Below are 21,112 nucleotides of genomic sequence, written 5' to 3'. Positions count from 1 at the left end.
AGTTATGTAAGCTGCATAAACTACATAGATAATGCATTTACATAGCTAACAAAGCTGAAGCTAAGCTCACAAAGCAATTACATAAGCTACATATCTATGTCATCTACGTAGCTAAGTCATCTTTAGCTATGTTTGCTAAAGCTTGCGTCACTAAAGCTGTCTTAACTATACATAAAGAAGCCAACAAAGCTATGTAGCTCTGTTAGCTACGTACACAGCTAAAACTAAGCTCAAAGAGCAGCTACGTAAGCTGCATAGATGCATTATTTCGGTAGTAATGTTAGCTTAAGCTTCATTTGCTAAAGCTCACATTGCTAAGGCTAACTTAGCTATAGATGATGTAGCTACATTGCTAATGTAGCTAAAGCTAACCTCACAATGCTAAGGCTAGCTTAGCAATAGATAACATAGCTACATTGCTAATGTAGCTAAAGCTAACCTCACAATGCAGCAATGTAAGCTATGTAGATACTTTAGCTACACAGACAGGTTTGCTTTAGCTATATTTGCTAAAGCTCACGTCGCTACAGGCTTTTGTATTAATGTTAATTACGTAGCTATGTTAGCTTTAATTTCACTAACAGGCAGAACACCTGTGCTTCTCCCACCCTCTTGCTTAGCTCTCTCTTCACACATTTTTCTTCCTATTTTCTCTTGTGATCTTTGCAGTTTCAAGCGTAATGTCTGTGCCAGGACTAGTCTTTTTACTACTGCAGCCATGAATCATGTATGGGTTGGTAGTATCAGCATTGGCACTACCTTGCATTTACAGAGCCTTGGTCTATTGGTGATGGCAGTGTTGCTTGGGCTTTGATGGCCAAGTGGTAAGGTAGTTTGGTAGAGAGTGACTCTCTACTTTCTGGAGAGCTCTGTTAAGCCTTCTGGAGGTGTTGTGGGACTAAGTGAACGCAAAACAAATGAAGGGGGGTTCCCATTTGACAACCTGGATTTTTACAGCTCATCCACATGATTCACATGCAGAGGCAAATATTAAGGGCTTACCTGGGTTAGGAGATTTCTTTCTTTATCCTTTTAGCAGGGCACAAGTATATTGTGTTTACTTGTAAATTACATCATTGTCAACTATAGACACTACCATAAAGATACTGGTTGATAAGGTTGCATATGTTCATTCATACAAATTAAGGCAGTTGCAATGAATTGTGGGATTCCTAGTCTCTTCACCCCAGGAAATTATATGTACTCAGTCTTGTGCTTTTTTCTCTGTTTTTGAGCTCTGGTTGAAGTTTCTCCCTGAACCAGAACTGCTGAAAAGTTGGCACTCACTTTTGAGCTCTGTTTCTTAGTACCACATATTTGCATTTGTCCTTTTCCAGTCTGTTTTTTTCTGCTGTTTTCCAGAGGGTTTGTACTTGTGACTTCATCAGTTATGTCTCCGTACTTATCTGTGTCTAATCAGTTATGCGATGACGCTTGTAAGTTTTAATCCAACAGTTAAAGTAGCCTGAGAACAGAAACGTATTAAAGGAGAGAGAGCGAAAACAGGCGATAATCTGTGGAGTCACTGTTCCTGATCCAAAATGCACAAATGTTCTCTTTCATCGCCATGAGTCACTGTTTGCTAACCCGTGAGCACGCAGTCCCTCCTCAAATGAAGCTCCAGACGTTACATGTTCAAAATAGAAAAAGCAAAAAAGGTGATTCATTACTTTTCAGGGGGTGTATTAGAGCAGATATACAGCTCATGAATCAGCTTTAACCCAGCTCCTGAATGTCAATAAATGTCTGATAAAAGCTTTTGCTTAGTCGAGACACGATTCTTGAAAGAAAGCTGACCTGGTGTTTCGCGCTGCTAGGTTTTTGTGAAAGTAGGCCATCTCTCTCCTGACCTCCATCACTTTTCATGTTAAGCTCCTCCTGAATGAACTCAAAGTCAGCATCCCCTGTTGGTTTCCTTTTCTTCTTTTATTTCACTCTTTGAGCCTCCTATTTGGTTTTCTTGCTACCTCGTTTTTGTGCATAAATGTCAGAACAAGTGGAAATTTAGAGGAAATCATTCATAGGGTTAGACAATATTGACATGTCATGATGATGCTGATGTGAACAAATAGATGCCAGACCTAATGCTCTGTAGAAAAAAAAATGTTAACACCTGTTTTAGACTGGGTGAGTGTTGGCTGTTTTACAGCTACAATGCGTGTCAGACCTGATGAATGCCATCACTCCTTCACACTGGTTCTACATGCTAATGTGTCAAGGTGTGAGAGAAGGAAAGGGCATCTTTTTTCAGTTAAATATTGCTTTCATAAAAAGTTAACAGTATTATATGATTAGTAAAATAAGAAAACACATTGAAATACATAGGTGCTACAACCCTCTTTAACTATGATGCTGTACTGAGTTCATGTGTGAGCATAAGATCACAGAAAATTGTCCATAAAAGTCTCGCTGTGTTTACTGTTTACTCTCCTGCTGAGGTGTTTTAAGCTGCTACTCACAACACCACATTTCCTGATGTAGGCCTTCATAATAAAAGCACTCAAACAGAATAACAACTACTATCTTTTATTGTCAAGGACATGTTGCAAATTGCATGTTGATCATTGATTTAGCTTAGCTTTAGCATAGGTATTGGCGAGTGTATTGAGCTACAATGCTTATAGCTGCTTCCCTGACCTGCAGCGTTGGGCTCAAGTCAAACTAAGTGGATCCATTCAACGGCGACTTAATACCACTGTGGGCCCCTGGACCACAGGCATTTGAGAGGCCCCCCTCCAATTAAAAAAGACTAAATTGAATGACTAAGAAAACTAATTCCCCACAGATAAGGTGGAGATGACGTCACGCAGCACTATGCTTGGTCACTGTGTTATATTTAAAGGAATGAATTCCATATGTTTAATGTTGTTACCTAACAACTTTTTTCCACAATAAATAATAAAAAGAGTGTAGTGTAGTTTAAGGGGAAAATGGGGAAAAATGAGAGGATAATGAAGGAACTCTATCTGAAAAAATAATTTTAATGTTAAAAATGATAAGTATAGAGAAATGCATGTTACAAATCAATATAAATTGGCTGGATTACGATCTGACGATCCACCAGCCACATATAGGAAATAGTTTGGATTGAAAGCTTACATATAATGATAGTTGTAATGCTGTAAATCTTTAGAAGCTTGTGCGCAGTTTTGAAATGGGCAGTAACTCTCTTTAGGCCTAAATCAGACAAAATACAGCACTCCATAAAAATAATCTACGTTGTTGGAAGAGAACATTTCCGATTTGCTTTAATTTTGAACAACGCTCCAAAATGATGATGGTCCTTTATACATCCCTTTTGACTATACAATTTGCGTATGCCATACAGTTTATATTTTGTGTTGTTTAACATGTTATTTCTGTATGAAAGTCATGATTTTCAATATAAATCTCTATTTCTAAAGTCTTATTTGCACCAGAGTACCGTAAACCCTGTGACCCATCTACGTTTTATTCGTCCATGTATGAATTAAGAAAAAAACTGTCATTCACTGTCATTTTACCCCCTCTTGATTATGTAATCTGCTCTGGCAGTCTATAATGCAGTAGTCGTACAGAACTTTGCCGATGTTTTTAGTTTCCAGCCGAACAAAACGGTTAGACTTGTGCTCGAGCCTGGCCCAACATTAATTAGCCACTGGCTACAATCCTACATATTTACATGCAAGTGTTTAATAATATGTACTGACCCTAATATTTCAAATAAAATAAATACAAATACAGATACAAACATCAGACTCTGTAAAACGTAACCTCACGTTCTCTATTTTCTTGTGATGTGTTTCTCTTGTTAATTAAAAAAAGCCTTGCTTATCAAATGAAGCTCTCAAGTGTTTTGTAATTGACTTGTCAACTCGTTTAAGTGCACTCACATCATAGCATGCCATGAGAACATCAATTCATGATCCTGGACCGCGATAGCCAGTGCAGTATTCCTTATTAGTTAATTTAAACAATAAATAATAATTAAACAAAGAACATGAGGTTAACAATAAGCCAATATAAAACTTAAGGGCATCTCCACTAAATGCCTCTGCAGACAGAAACAATGGGACTAAATCAAACTTTTCTTAAAGTTATTTTTACACCCACAAAGCAATAACCTAGTATTAAAATGGTAATTGTTTACCTTGAGAAGTGCTCTCTCCTGGTCTTTTTTTTCAGCAAAGTCCTCGACGTTGTTCTTAAAATCCACAGCTCGCAGAATGTCATGCTCAGTGGACATAAGGGTGAGATGGCTGAGTCTGTCTTGTTTGCATACTTGGATAATCGCAGCTTGAATTCACAAATGAAAGTTTGGAGAAAGATCTCTCACCACTTGGTGATAAGCGCGCACCAGTTGGTCTATTGAACAGAACAAACTCTATTCTGTCCCCCTAGCAACCTGGATCAGTGCTGTAGGGATCTGCGGTGTCCCCTACTGGTCACAGTCAGTACACAGTCCGGCTCCATCCTCCTCCACAGTGGCACAAAGGTCTCTCACCTTCGACACCTTGCTCCGGTTCTCCTCTGTTCTTAGCTCACAGTCCTCCGTTATCCAGTGGAGGTGTGTTCCCACGGCTCCTGGTCTCCTCCGACGGTCTGTTCCTCCACTTCTTCGCTGTCTTCCTTAGACAAAAGTCCTCGCTTCCCCGAACTCGACGCGAATGCCCTGACATCCTTACTCAGTTCCTCTGAATAAAGCTGCTGTTCAATGTTGCTGCTTGATGTCTTGCTGTTAAGAAAGTCTGTGACTTTCAGCAGACTTTCAAAATAGAATTTATTCTTTTTTTTCTTTTTCTTAATACCTCTGGGATATGAACCCTTCGTTTTTCATTAAGTTAACCCTGCTTCTGCTAAATGAAAAGGCTAACTAAAAACCCACAAATGGAGACATTATAGTAGAGGCCCCTCCAGGTGTGAGGCCCTGGGCTGCAGACCGAGGTAGCCCATGCACTAATACCTATGGATCCATTCCTCCTCACAGCTTGTGTTAGAGCCCCAGACAGGCCAACAGAGATGCTCTGCAAAGCAAGACCACTTACTTTATGTTGCTGTTATTGCAGACATAATTTGAGAGGAGAGAACACAAGTTTTACCTGATGTCTGTGCTTCATATGAAATATACAAATAACACAAACAGGTGACGTTTGGTTTGTCATCTGGGTGCTCTTTGCTGTCAGAGAGAAACATGCTGCTGTCTGTTATCTCTAACGATACTGATACCTGTTTACCAACCGCCAGTAGTTGAGAGGCTTCAAGTGCTGCAGCAACACCTGGCTTTCTCTTTCAGGGATCATTAAAGGATCAATGATTTTTCTCAAGTGTTGTATTTTGTCTGGTGTTAGCCACAAAAATTGTTCAGAATGCAGCTGTATTTTGCTATTGCAGTTCTGCCGCTTGTGAGTTTGCAAATCTTTTCCCACTCAATCACAAAACCGCTCAGCAGTTTTATTGCATTCGAAATGTAAACACTTTTTCCAACACAGGATAGTAAACATTGCCTAGATATGTGACTGGTGGTTCATCCAGGTTGTAATCCAGTCCTGAGCTGTTAACTCATCATTTATAACAAAGATTTCTCTCTCTTAATTTTTCCTTTTTTTCCCCCTTAAAAATCATTCATAAGCTGCTCAATTTTTTTTTCTTTTTTCAGTCCTGACTAAAAGGGCCAGGTAAGACTGACCAAACACTAGAGTATTAGAAGGCCAACTTTTAGCCACATTTGCCCCCTAGTCCCAAGTAAAGGCTTATCACAAATGATCATTTGTCCAAATAATCCTCCAGCGTGTGGTGTCAGTGTTATCATTTTACTGCGCCCTACCAAGATGGAGTCCCTCAACCTAGACCTGTAACCCACAACAACCAATGCAAGCAAGCAGACCAGGTAGCATCACCAACCTTGTGTTACCCTGATGAACCATTCCAGCCATTTCATCCTCATTCGTTTCTTTATTTCTCTTTCTTATTTCCTGCAACTGGAACTAACCCACGCCAAGGAAATCCAGCTGAGGACTGTGGCCATCCTCTGTGTTTGTTTTTCTTCTGAATTGTAAGATGCAAGATTTCCTGTGTGAGGACTCCAGTTCAGGTCAATCCAGTTGAATTTAATCAGTTAATCAGTTTGCATTTCTAAAGCAAATCTGGTCTCATGGTCTAGCTGGTGAATCTAGTGTGTGCTTTCACAAGATTATAACATGAAAAATCTTCTGAAACAGTCCTTATGTCTGTGGTCTCCCAGTTTTTTACAATACTTTAATCTTTGAAAAACACCTAGTGTGCAAACAGCCAAACTATACTGAATGAACAAAACCAAGTTCCCTTAAATGTGGTTCCCGCAACCCAATTTGTTGCTTCGTAATGTAATTTCCACATACTCAATAAAAAAAATCCAGTTGTTGGAGATATATTTCACCCTGTGCTTGGCAGTCACCATAATATTAACACAATACCCATCCTTCCATCCATTATCTACAACACTAACCCCATTCAGGACTGGGGTGCTGGAGCCAATCCCAGCTATTGGGTTAGAAGTGGGCTACACCCTGGACTAGTCACCTGTCTATTACAGGACTGACACACAGAGACGAATACAACCATGCTTATACACACGTGTCTTTGGACTGTGGAAGAAAACCAGAGTACACTAGCAACAGAAAAGCCCTGTCCAGCTGGGATCTGAACCAGGACCTTTCTTGCTGTGAGGTGAAAGCGCTAACCTTGGCAGCCCTCTAACACAATCTGTATGATTGAAATTTGTACTCAAATTTTGGACTCTTTTTCAACAGGACCAATAAACACCCATACAAACAGGTCTTAGCAAATCTTCTCCAAGGCTGCAGTTCTCCGGCAGAATGAATATAATAGTCCTCTAGGTTTTGCGTGTATTTTGTCACATTTATAAGCCTTCCTGGGCTAGCTGCCAAGAAGTATTCCCACAACATGATGCTGCCACCGACGTGCTTCACAGTGGGGGTGGTGTGTTTGTGGTGTCCTGCAGTGTTTGGTGACTGCCAAACATAGCATCTTTGCTGATGGTCCAAAAACACTGTTCCGGTCTCAGGCCGAATAACTTTCTTCCACTTCACCATGGAGTCTCCCACATGCTGTTTGGTGAACTCTAGTGGAGTTTCCTTTGGCACTGGCTTTCTCTTTGCCACTCTCCCATAAAGCTTTGACTGATGAAGAACCTGGGCAACAGTAGATTTTAGTAAAAAAAACAAGTGGTCCTGGTGTTTTAATGACTCTCCAAGTTCATTTACATATAAAAAGCTAGATGAATGAAACTTTTGTTGCCTTAAACCAGGGGTGTCCAAACTGTAGCCTGCGGCCCATTTTTGGTTGGCCCCCCAAAAACTATTTAAATTACATTAAATATGGCCCTCGATAGAGGATGGAGCTTGTGCTACACTGTATTATTATGTTTAGTTTCAGCACAAGGCAGTGCTACCATGCTTATACTGTAAACAAACATTTTGACAAGGATTTGTAGCTGTTTTTTCAGGACTAAATTGAGATGACACTAAAAAAAAGTAAAAATATTGGCAACCAAAATAATAAAGATATCTTGATTTATAGCACCCTAATGGATTACAGCAGCAATTAGCCGCACCAATGATGCTCCAGGGGTGTGGCAAGGCATGGAAAAAGTTTGGACACCCCTGCCTTAAACCATGCTTGGTCAATGCAGCAGAAATGAAATCTTCCCAGCATCCATAACAATCATCTGAGTACCCTAGTACTTGTGTGCTGGTAGCCATGTCTTCTTAGAATTGCTTAAAATCAAAGTGATCTTTCTCTTTTCTCAATGAAAGCCGGGTTTGTCTCTCTATGGTGTATCTGCCTGACATCGACTAATAAACATGCAGTCATGCTCAGCAGCCGAGGGGCAGAGAAAACTGAACCGACACCAACTGGCCGGAGACAGCCAGTGGAGCAGTCCTGGCAGTGATAGGGATGTCTGAGTGTTTGTCAGTGTATGTGGAGTCAACCGGAAGAGACAGCATGAAGCCAGAGGGTGAATCTTCTTCTTCCCTGCTCCGTCTGCCCTCTGTCACTTTGCTTACAGTCCTTCCTCGTACCTCCTCCATTTCTCCCCTCCCGTCTTGTCATCCCCTCAAACACAGCCACCCTCCCTCTCCTCCTCCTCATCATCATTACAGTCCTCATCTTTCCTCTGTCTCTTAATCATCATTCGCATCGCATCAACTTCCTCTTCGTCTTCATCATCATCTGTCTCTCTCTTGTCATCCTAATGAAGGCAGATTGCAACTTTCCAGGATGGATTTTTTTTAAGAAATGACTGTGATCAAGCCCAGAGGGCACACTGCTAAAACCAGAAATAGCTTTTACTTCTGAGTCCAGGCCCCCACCTCCAAAAAAGAGGGGGAAAAAAAACATGCATTAAATATGTAAACACAGTTAAATTTTTAAAGCGCCGAGAAAGGCTGACAAGGCAAGAGCGTCTTGAGGGAGTGTGAGGAACACACAGGTAAAGACAAGGTCAAGCTAACACACTCCTCTGCAGCATTTCCTACATTAAAATGGACTGTATGGTGGGGTAGCTTTGGTTGCACATGTGAAAGATTTATCCTGTTGTGCATAGAGGTGGACATAGACACAAACCTCAAAAACACGTGTCATGTGTCAAATTAAACTTCTCTCTTCGTATGATACACTTAGAGAGTATCAAAGCATGCAAAATATGGTAACCTCTGGAGCAAATGACACCCAAAAGATAATGCTTTTTGTTAACTTCCTTTGACTTTATCCTTTCTGCATTTTTGATTTTAAAAGCGAAGCTTTTTCTTGAAAATTAAGTAATGCCTCTCCTGGTTTGTTCCTTGTCCCTCCTTAGTGTTTTATATATATGGAAGCAGTCTCCTCTAAATAATATAAAAGCACAAGGGAGCAAACCTAGAACACTGTATAAGCCACATCCCTCTGCACACCCGCAAATATCCAGGCAGAAACATGTGTAAAATCCTCCCAAGTCCTTAAAAACACACTCACCAGGGCTCACGTCTTCAACACCTGCGTGTATATATCCCCCAAACCTTTGTCTACACTTATGTCTGTTCATGTCTGAGTGTGTACGTGGATGCTGTGCACTCCCCTGTGCTGACTGTGAGCTCTGCTAGAGACTCGAGCCTCCCTCTGGGTCTTGGCTCCGGCTCCAGGCCTCGGCGGGGGAGTAACAGGATTACTGCTGTCTATGTCTTTTAAACAGCCTTCCCTAAGCCTTTTAGCTCCCCATTCATACTCGCATCCTTCTCAGTCATAAAAATCAATCCATCTCTTTGAGAGAAAATAATACTGCTGAAGAGGAAAGAGACAAAGCGGTGCTGATATGATATAGTAAATTTAATTTTTAGACGTCATGTTCTCCACTCTGTCAGCATGTGTGTCAACAGCGGGCAGCAGAAAGATGCCAGCGTTCAAGGACTGTTGTTTTCAAAGCCTCGTGTTTGGCATTGTTTCTGTTTCCATGTTTTTTTGGAGTCGAAAGGGACTTTATTTGGACAAAAAAGATAGAGCCCCATAGCAGTAAACACTAACATAACAAAGCTAAATGTTCTTACTCCAGGCTAATTCATTAGCTGGGAAAATTAAATTATTTATCACTGTGCTTCCCACGGAGTAAGACTTTATTTTTGGTAACAGCAGACCAAAGTTATTAAAGAAACACTGTGTGGAATTTCTGTACTGATACTGATATATACATTAATATAAAAAAGGACCATTCCTCTATTACTTCCTCTCTTGAAGTCTGAGAGTATCTTGAATATTTCTCAAAGTCTTTAGAGACAAAAAATTGTTAAGTTTTTTGAATGCAACAGGATGTGTCGTGTCATGGTGGCAGTGTTAATTTTGACAGCTATTTTTCTTTTATTTAGTCTTAATCTTTAGATTAAATGCCTTTGAGTTTTAGTCACATCTTTGGTACATTAAAGGTGATTACATTTTAGTAGGGCTGTCAAGAATAATCAGATTAATTGGGATTAACTACAATCTACACTTATTGCACTATTTTTTTTCTTATTGCAATCAATTGCATGCTTTATTGTTCCTCTCAACAAACTTTGGTTAAGCCACTGCAGCATCTCCCTGCAGCAGCAGTGATGTAAAATAAGTCCGCCACTTGTCCTTAATGTCTCATTTAATTTCTAAAACTCACATCCAGCTCAGTGGATGAGTCAAGAGTCACCCGAGCCTTGTGTTAAAAAGCATTCACCTTCTTTACTTTCCATTTATTCCCTTTTCAATCCATAACAAGTTCCTTTTTCCGTAGTTAGGTCTTCATCGCACCTATAACAGCAGATCTGTATCCAATCTGTAAGACAATTACCATTATTGTAAGAAAGATCCAAAAATTACACATAAACAGATTTAATTCTAAGATAGTGGGTTTTTTGAACGCGATAGAAAGGGTGTGATAAATCGTGATTAACTACAGAAATCCTGAGATTAATCACGATTACAAATTTTAGTCTTTTCAATTGACAGTCATACATTTTAGGCTTTACTTTTAATCAAAACATTTATACTTCTGTCTGAGTCTGGTACCAAATCATGTTAGTGGGTTCTGTGCATCCTGCCAAACCTGGGGCCCCTGCTTTCAGCAGCTGAAAGGCAGAAGCAACAGCTTTTTTTGCATTTTGACAGATTTGCCCACAGTGAAGAAATATCACAGATCTCATTTTTTGTCTCCTTGTCAATAACTAAACTTACTTTTCACAAGAGTTTTTAACCATCAAATATTTTTTTAAAGTTAGTCTGTCTTATAGAAAAATGGTTGTCACAATTTTAGTCGATGTGATAATACTGCATGGTTGCTGCCATATGTTTAGAGCTCAGTCGCCCACCTCCACAGCCTCCTTCTCAGTGGTATTTCTTGTTTTGAACTGAAGACTCTGTTCAATAAAAATCACAAATTAAATCAGCATCTCATTAGTTGTATTTCCTAAATAGAAAACCAACATTTTGTTTTCGTTCATAAATTTCTCATTATGAGGGAGAGGTGCATTGGGAAAAGTCATTAGGATAAATTTACCAATGAAAACAAAATGTGGTTTCCTGTTCAGTAAATATGCCTTGTGTGGTTTTTACTGATCAGAGCCTTAAGTTCAAAACTGGATGTAAAAAATTTGGGGAGCTGGGCAGCGCTGGTTTGTACTCGTCATATTGTGTTATTGTTTTGGTTGAGAGCCCCCCCTGTTGGTGGAATTTTAAGAGGGGTTTGTCTGCAGACCTTTCATCTGAGATGGCCTATATTTCAGGAAGGAGGTGCTGTAATTTCCCAGTATAATGCTTTTCCACTTTTAGATTTTTTTGATTTAACTGTATTCATAAACAAGTATGTAAGTTACTTTGATGACATAACCACACTGTAAACTTCACAACTAAGCAACGTTCAAAAACTTAAATTAAGAACATTATCATAGTTCTAATCCAGGATTAAATTGTGTATAGACCTGTTTAAGAAGAAGGTACATGAACAGTGGCCTGCCTTAGCTTTGTAAAGCTATCATAGCTATGCTAACAACATAATATATGTTACTTCATAAGCCAGTGTAGCAACTTGAACTTTAGCAGATGCAGCTAAAGCTACCTTTGCCACATAGATAACATAGATATAGCTGCCGTAGCTGTTTTGTGACCTTTGCTTTAGTTACATTAGCTACATGGCTACATTATCTGTAGCAAAATTACTTTTGGCATCTGAGTGTTAGCAAATGTAGCTAAAGCTATCTTAGCTACATAGATAATGTAGAGTTAATGGACAAAAACAATCACTTTAGAACCACAAATATTAATTCATTTGATTCTGAATTGTTTCAAATGAATATAATGTAGATACTTGTAAATATTGAGCATTTTCAACATTTATAACCAAAAATCCTGTCGTGGGTGGTGAGCACTGAGGACAGCCGAGCAGGCATGAGCAGGATTGCTACATGGAACAGAGCCTTAGCGATTGAGATTTGGCTTTTTGGCAGTCGAGACCAGGCTGAGACTCTGATATCTGGTTATCAGAATCTGTTAGTATGTGGTGTGCTGTGTTGATACTCTCATTCCACACCACACTATCTGAAAAAATCTGTGATTGCTTGTTGACATGTGTGGGGTCTCTTGCACTGAAAAAAAACTGGTTAGGATTTTAAAAATGTTTGGAACCATAAGAGACATATTGTGAGTGAGTTCTGGAGGAGAGAGGAAGTTTGAAACACTCTGGACCACTACTGATTGGTCAGATGGAAGACTGATCTTCACTGATTGGCTGAGAATTTCACTCTGGCGCTGCTGTAAGTGTGATTATCTTGTTTAATATGTAAAGGTAAAAGGGCTTTGTCATTAAAGAGAGCTTACTTTGTTCAGTGAGGAGATGTATCTTTTTATTCATGCGTGGCAAATATGTGTCTGTTGCAGGTCCCGCAGGACCTACAGGACCCGCGGGACCCTGCTCCTGATAAAGCCCACTGAAACACACTCCAATCCAACGTTCCCATTTCTCTGCATTCAAAACCAGAGCACTAGATGTCTTATTTTTTCACAAGGGGAAATAGAAGTTGTTCTTTCTTATTCAGCAGATAACATCAGAACTTTTAGGGAATGTCCGCCAGTGTTGTGGGAACATTTCTGTCTAGCTGGGTCAGTTTTAGCTTAGCATAGAAGCTATGAAAAATACAGTGACCTGCTGGCATTGTGTTAGAGAAAGTGAGCATAGCAAACTGGGCTGAGGCTGAGAGAGAAAGAAGCAGTTAGGATCGGTATGCTCTCCACACAGGGCCTCCCTAATAACTTTTCATTCTCAATGAGAGAGCCACTTTGGCTTTCAGACGCCTGTGGCAGCGTCACATTATCGGCTCTTTAATCACAGAGCGGCCAGGTGCTCCTGCTACAAACAACGTCCTATTAACCTGAAGCAACAACTGTTTGGAGACGCAGCTTCAGGTTCACAGAGGACGTCAGACTGTATTTAGCTTGTGTCAGCCGGATTACGGCCTGTCTGTCACCCAATCATGTTTCTGCCAGCTTCTATTTGTTATTACTGAGTGTACACTTGGATGTGATGTAAACACACAGGATGACTGCAGGCGCTGTAATCTCCTTTTGTGCTCTTGTTTTCTGACTCTCTGTCTATTATTTATTTCCTCCCCAGTAAACCCTTCCCCATTGGAGACAGAGTGACGTTCAGTGGAAAGGACTGCGTGTGCCAGCACTGCTCTCACACACTCGTCAAGCCAAATGAACCAATCAAGATCCACGGGCCCAGCCGTAAGTCCGGCGTCCTCCTTAGTCTGTCTTATCTTCTTAGGACCATTAGACACGATTATTCTTCTCATCTAATGCGATGTCTCCATGAGGCCAATACAGCTCATTTAGCTAATCAAGTGTCTGCCAAATCAGAGGTCTGACCTGCCGCACTGATCTGACAGAGGAAGATTACGCAACACAAACAGGGGCATAATTCATTCATTATTGTCAACAGACAGAGGATGCATGCTTAAATCTGTTGGCTGCACATCTGGTCGCATATTCCTGCATGAGTGCACATGTCTTCCACAAACACACATTAAGTTCAAGGTGCAGAATGCAGTTGAATTGTTACACTGAAATGTCTATGCTCATTGAAATGTCTACTACTATGTTAAATGCATCAGCTGTCGAAGACATTTCTAAGTTGAGTAAAGATTCACTTAAATCGAGGACTCTGTGTAATTAAGACTGCTCTCCATGAGGTGTATTTACGAAACAGTAAACAAAAGTGTTATCATTTTATCCACACCCCTAACAGTGATTTAACTGAGAGAATAATTTCACATCTGATTAAACACATCATAATTGTGTTTTGTTGATGAGTCTGAAGTCAATAAATGCCCAAAACACAGCCCAAATTGATCACTTCCTGAATGTTGTCACTCAATGCTTCAGTTCTACAGGTGCATCATGAAAATGTTCATATTTTTCCTGTGATTTAATTCAAGAAGGGAAAGATCCATCCTTACAAAGTGAAGTATTTCAAGACTTTTTTTTATATTGATGATAACAGCTTACAGCTGAGAAAAATCCAAAATCCACTATCTCAAAATATTACAAAAAAAAATCCCAAACATAGAAAAATCCCAAAACATCAGCCCAAAAAAGGATTAATAATACAGAAATGTTGACCTTCTGGAAAATTATGCTCATTTATGCACTCAGTAATTCGTTGGAGCTTCTTTTGCACAAATTACTGCATCTACAGTGCTGTGAAAAAGTATTTGCCCCCTTTCTGATTCCTGACTTTTTTGCATATTTGTCACACTTAAATGTTTTGGATCATCAAAACAATTTTTATATTTCACAAAAACAACCCAAGTAAATACAAAATGCAGTGTCTAAATGATTATTTAATTTTTTAAGGGGGGGGATCAAAACCTATCTGGGCCTGTGTAAAAAAGTAATTGGCCCCTGAATCCAATAACTGGTTGTGCCACCCTTGGCAGCAATAACTGAAATCAAGCATTTGTGATAACTGGTGATGAGTCTTTTTCATCCCTGTGGAGGAATTTTGGCCCACTCTTCTTTTGTTTTAACTCAGCCATATTGGAGGGGTTTTGAGCATGAACTGCGCATTTAAGGTCACAACACAATAACTCAATTAGATTTAAGTCTGGGCTTTGTCTGACAGCTTCTATTTAAGTGATTTCTTCATTCAACAAATCTGGCGGTAATCAGGCCTGGGTGTGGCCAGTGAAATTTAACTCAGCTTTCCAAAAACTGTGCTTTATCACAGTTAACTCATGATTTAACAAGGGGGGACAATTACTTTTCCACATAGGGCCAGATTGATTTGGATCCCCCTCCACCTTAAAAAAATAAAATAATCATTCAAACACTGCATTTTGTATTCACTTGGGTTGTCTTTGTGACATATAAAAATTGTTTTGATGATCCAAAACATTTAAGTGTGATAAATATGCAAAAAAGTCAGAAATCAGAAAGGGGGCAAATACTTTTTCACAACAATGAATGTAATGTGGCATGAGGCCAGTGAGTCTGGTGTTTCTCGTTTTCCTCTTCACATTTCCCCAGAGATTCTCTATGGGGTTCAGGTCAGACCAGTTGGTTGGCCAGTCAAACACAGTAACACCTGTCAGCTACCAGTTTCTGGTAGTTTTGGCTTCACTATAGGCAGGTGCCAAGTCCTGCTGGAAAAGGAAATCAGTATCTCCATAAAGCTTCTCAGCAGACAGAAGCAAGAAGTGCTCCAAGAGCTGAGAGACAGCTGACAGCATTGACTCTGGACTTGATAAAGCTCAGTGGACCAACAGCACCATCACTGATTGTGAAAACTTTACACTGGGTTCTAAGAAGCTTGGATTCTGTGTCTAATATTTTGACATTTTTTAGGTTCATGAGAGGGGGAAAAGATGCTAAAAGTGGTCTTGTGGTTTACACCATTAGCTACTTGCAAAGCACCCTGGGATCACTCACAGCTTTCGTTGATAAGACTTTAAAACAAGAATTAAGCAATGGGGGTTGGCAGAGATGAGCAGTGTGTCTCTACTTTTGTTTTTGTTTTGACAGAGAGCTCCCCTGGTCTGAACATCCTGTTTAATTGGACTTATTAATCGGTCTGTTCTAGAACAATGCAGGATAGATGATCTCCTAACCAAGAGATGTGATTGATAGTGAATCATTTGTTAATTTTGGTGCATAGACAGCAGACGGCTGCTTTCTTGCTGTGAGACAGATGCTGGAGAGGTATTGAGTAACACCCCCCCCCCCCCGCTCAGATCGCTTCATTCAGGAGAATAAAACACAAACAGTTCCCCAGGTGCACGTTCATCACTCTGTCTGATGAAGAAGCACTCTATGAGACGACACAAGAGTGCAAACACTAAATGTAATGGGCTGACTTTTACACACTGTTTCTCACTAAGTTTTATTGTAAGAAAGCAAATGTGTGCAGATTTGGTATGTATTTAGTGCAGGGTGATTACCTTAGGGAGAAAAGGCAAACAGAAAGTCGTTTATGACACTAAAAACTATTACAAATGGGCCTTCTCTCACCAAACTCACACAATGGACTTTTATTTACTCAAGCTTCTACTTAAGTGCCAGTGTTCAGAGCCACTATTAAAGCAGATGGAAAACGTACCAGACTGTTGTACTCAGGTAAAAGCAGTTACTTTGATTAAAATGTACTTAAGTAGAAGTAAAAGTACTGGTCTATAATTCTACTCAAATAAGTAAGTTTACTCAGAGGAGCTAGCAACAGATCAGCACCTTCCAGTAGTAGTTCTCTGACAGATTCTCCAGCTTTCAGTGGTAACAATTATGTGTCTGTCTGGCAGTGCTGCTGTGATATCCTTGTGATAAGACATGTCGCTTTACAGATATAAAACTAGAATGGCCGTCTGAGGCGGCAAACCCACACCTAAGCAGTGCCACCGAGGAACTGACGCTCCCATTGATTACTATGGTGTTCAAAATTTCAAAGTCCGAGAAAAACCGAACGGGTGCGCGGATCATCACCAAAATCTAATCGATTCTTCCCTATCACTATCCCAACATTCCCTGAAAGTTTGGTAAAGATCCGACTTTCCGTTCTGGAGCTATCTTGTACACAAACAAACAAACAAACGAACGAACAAAGAAAGAAAGAAAGATACGGAACCCTTTAGATAACCCCCTGCCGATTTCATCGGTGTGGGTAATAACTAAAGATTTTCTCCGACTTTCAAAATGATTTAAAATATTTAAGGAAATTTAAGAACTCAACCACAAAAAATATAACATAAAAGTAGTCATGTTTTTATTAATGTAGACATTTCAATGCAAAAAAATCGACATGTTGTAATAATGTACCTTTTCATTTTTTTTTCAAAGATTTATTTTTGGCATTTTCTGCCCTTTTTTTTTTTTTAAAAGAAATAAAATAGGATAGAGTCTTAAACTGGGGAGAAAATGGGGAATGACATGCAGGAATGGAGTCACAGTAGAGATGTTCCCATAAAGGCTATTATAGTTAACTAAAACAAAGTAACTAAAGCTAAAATTCCAAAATCATTCTAGTTAACTGACAAGTTATTAAAAACTAAACTTTACCAAAAAAACAAAAACTAACTAAAACTGTATAGTGTGCTCATAAAACTAACTAAAATGTAAAAAGAATGGAGAGAAAATATCCTTTGTTTTAGTCTTTGACACAACCATACTGACCGGCACCTTCACCCATGTCAGGGGAGTGTAAAATTACTTGAACTGATTGGATAAGACTTCACAGAGTGGTAGTTTTAGGTCTGGAGCTGTATTCAAACATCATCTTTAAATAAATAAGACGATGAGTGAAGAGTATCCTGTTAGAATATGTTTTAAAAAATGTATGCTGTTCACTCAGCCCTGACATGTATCTGAAAAAAACTTAAAACTTAAACAAAAACTAATAAAAAATCAACTAAAATGAAACACTTATGCAAATAAAAACTAAACTAACAAACCAACAGTAAAAACTAATTAAAACTAAACTGCAACTGAACACAGAAAGTGTAAACAAAATAAAAATCAAAACTACTATAAGCTTGGACCCCACCATTTTTTCCTTTCCAGTACTAATACCAAGATGTTGGGTATTGGCCAATACAGAGTACAAGTCAGTGCAGACTAGTTAATTATTTTAGACCTGTATTTGACTCAGAACATGGATTAACAAAAAGAATCATAATGTACTGCATCTCTGTGACCCTAAAGTTGTTTTTCTGCTGATTATTAAGTTTTACTGCTAAATATTTAAATTACAATAATACAAGGGCCTGCATCACAGGCTTTTCCTTCATTATGCTCTATTCGGGCAGCTTGACGTGACTATGGAAAAGCCTGCCACTGGCTGACATACCCTCACAAAGGGTAAACAATGTGACGGTTCGCATTCAAGTTAGCGGTAAAACATGATCGTAATTGGATTAAGATGGATAAGAGGACATTCACTATCGAGTTTACTGGTGTGGATTTAATCATTAAAGTTCCGAAAAGTCACACGAGTTCCAGGCTCGCTGAAAATGCTGCCGCGAGGGACTGAAAGGTGTCAATGGGAAGGCACAACTGCTGACTTCAAGAGGAAAAACAAGTAGGAGTATGATTCAAACGTTGTTTAACTTTTGATAAACCGCATCACTTCTTGTCGTGTATGACAACGCCGTTCTAGAAGGCATTTTGATGATCACATTCAGAGAAAAAATGTCACGCAGCTACCATTCTTTGCTGCTGCAGGCGATCCTTTGCTTCTTCTTCACTGCTCTAAGAATAGTAGCTCATGTATGCAGTGTTTTTCAGAAGCAAAGAAAAATTGATTTCCAGTTTTTAGCACTAACATTTATTATGACTAAACTAAGCAAAATAAAGCTGAACCAAACAGTTTCAGATCGGTACAGAGACTCAAGTACTCGCCGATACCAGTACCTGCATTTTGAGCAGGATCGGACGTATCTCTGGTACTGGTATCGGAACAACTCTAAGTCATAGGATGGATTTGAACTCTGAGTCACCTGCTTCAAAGTCAGCAGCCTTTGTACACGGGGCGCACATCAAGTCACTATCGGTTACTGACACCCCCATATTTTAGTTTTGAGAGCTAATTAAAACGAAAGCTGCGACATCACATTGTCAGAAACTATAAACCCTGCACACCAAAGTCTTTCTCTTTATTATTTCAACTTCTGTGCAGCCACATCTAATCATGTCAGAAGCTCTGCAGTATCATTTTTAATGATCTCATACTGTTTTCACTGTGTTCCTTCAAATGAGGACTGTACCATGACTCAGAGGAAAATCAGCTGTGCACAGTCACCATTGAGATCCTGACTCTTCAGACTCAGCACATCACCCCAGAATGACGGTTAAGATTTATTTGGACTGCAGAAACCCAGCTCAATACACTGCAATTTTTCTTGACTTCATGGAGCAGTTTGTGTTGGCTGACAGCGCCGAGTAAAGCTGTCCCATGTGACTGCGGGCTCTCTCTCTCTCTCTCTCTGGGGCAGCAGAGCGGGTCAGAAAAGGTTAAGCTTAGCCAAACATCTTCCAAATAGAAACAAATGGAGCGCTGACCTTTTTCCAGCTTTTTGACACTCAGCTGCCATGCATCATTTGAAGCCTCTGCTCTGTCCAGCTTCTTGGCGCTGGTCAATAACGCCTGCTGGGGCGCCTGTCTGAGGGAAGTGAAATGCACAGTCTGCTTGTATACAGCCTGTGATTGTGTTTGTGAGGGAGAAACAGAGAGAGAGAGAGCCATACACGCCTCATGAGGGGGATATGCTACTGTTTTATCCCTGAGGCTGTTGCAGTGGTACTTGCTTCCTGACTGCGTTCAATCATGTCTAACAGTGCTTACAGTTGGGAGAACGCGCCTCACAGCACTGCAATATCCCGCATTAGTGCAGCTATTGATTAAGGAGGTGGCCGTGCCAACGGGCTAAATACTACACAGAGGCAGTCTTTAAAGTTGTGATATCACACCTCAGCTCTCTCTGTCTGGCAAAAATGTACTATGATGTATAAAAATATTGGGCCGCAGTCAACTATCTTCTTTGTTTTGTTTTTTTTTTTTTTGTATTTTCTTCAGAAAGTTTCTGAGAGAAATCTACATCAGATTTAAGATGTGTTTTTAAACTGCTGACTTCAATAGTTCTAAAGTAGATGTAGTGCTGCTTCAAATCAAACCAACAAAAGACAATTTGATTATATAATTAGTGCCAGGAGAGGATATTACAACTGCATTAGATTATATCAATTGTTCAGATAGTGCTGTGACCGGAAATGACATCACACCTTAATATTTGGGGTGGTAGCTATCAAAATGAATAAATGAGCATGTCTGTGGTGGGAAATCAATAGTTTTACCCATCTGATAAGCACTCAAATATGTTAGAGTGCTCACTGTTTTTATACATTTTTCATAGCCAAAAAGAAATCATGGATAGGAAAACGTTGGTGAATGTCTTAATCTTCTTATGGGCCTCATTCACCAAAATCTACCTCAGATTTTTCTCAAATTTGTTCTTCTGAAATTTTCTCACAGAAATGTTTGCAGGATTCATGATGTGTTCTTCCTTTGCTGAATTGTTTCACCTGTGCTTTAAAACTGATGAATGCCAGGTGCTCATAAGCTGGAAGCACATAATTTTTCCTGATAAGTACAGAGAAATTTCCTTTAATGCCCATATAAGGGCATGAGACTGCAGGGCAGTGTGCAAACACAGAAGGCACACGGACATGAGAAATGCAAGATATTAGAATTGTCCAAATTAAAATAAACTGTAAAAACAATCATAATACTTTGAATTCTGCAGTGGTTCAAAAGTGGATTTAGTGCTAATCATAGCACCATGAGGTCCTTTAATTTGAAATTGCATTTATCATGCAGTAATGGGAATAGGACGCATTCCAGATGAACACAAAAGTTCCTAAATCAGGCGTTGAGATTTTTAAAAAGTGAGTGATTTGATAAAAAGGTGCCTTACAACGAGGATGTTCAAACTTTTTCCACTAAGGGCCACGGACAGAAAATGTTGAGGATGGTGGGCCTCTTTATTATACCTCCTCTTTATGATATTAAAATTTGCCAATTCAGTCCAGTTTAGAAAACACATGTTAAGATTTAGGATGCAAAAAAGTTGAAGTTATGAAATAAAGCACGTTGATGAATTGTCCTGTCAAAATGTTTGTTTACACAATTAACACAGTGCTTAAAGGAAGGCATACACTAATTCATACCGTCTTCACAAACTATAATTACCTCTGCTAAGGAGGTGATGTGATTGGCAGGGTTTGTTAGTTTGTTTGTTAGCAACATAACTCAAAAAGTTATGGGCAGATTTTGATGAAATTTTCAGGAAATGTCACAAATGGCATAAGGAAGAACTGATTAGATTTTGTGAGTGATTCGGATCACCTTTTGGATTCAGGAATTTTTTAAAGGATTCTGTACTATTAGGATATAGGGCTAATGGCGGAGGTCTGCGCTCTCCAAGTGCTTTTCTAGTTTTGTTGTGTTTTTTAATTGACTGACAAGTTTAGTTTTGTGTTACATACCCAGGCAAGCCCCCAAGTTAACACAAAACTATGATCATCTGTCAGTAAGACAACA

General features: G+C 39.5%; 1 protein-coding gene across 4 annotated transcripts in view; it reads left to right on the top strand.

Annotated features, from left to right (window-relative positions):
• The window catches only part of ablim3 (actin binding LIM protein family, member 3), a 94,784-nt gene that overhangs the window by 37,547 nt on the left and 36,125 nt on the right, over window positions 1–21,112 (top strand). For all 4 annotated transcript variants that reach the window (XM_041797556.1, XM_041797555.1, XM_041797558.1 and 1 more), the window contains exon 4: window positions 13,142–13,257. In XM_041797556.1, coding sequence (XP_041653490.1) covers window positions 13,142–13,257 — 116 coding nt within the window. The remainder of the gene's footprint in view (window positions 1–13,141; window positions 13,258–21,112) is intronic.

This window comes from Cheilinus undulatus, linkage group 10 (genome assembly GCF_018320785.1).
Source record: "Cheilinus undulatus linkage group 10, ASM1832078v1, whole genome shotgun sequence".
Classification (NCBI taxonomy): domain Eukaryota; kingdom Metazoa; phylum Chordata; class Actinopteri; order Labriformes; family Labridae; genus Cheilinus; species Cheilinus undulatus.
Note: the sequence above shows the minus strand (reverse complement) of the source record. Positions and strands in the feature narration are given on the sequence as shown.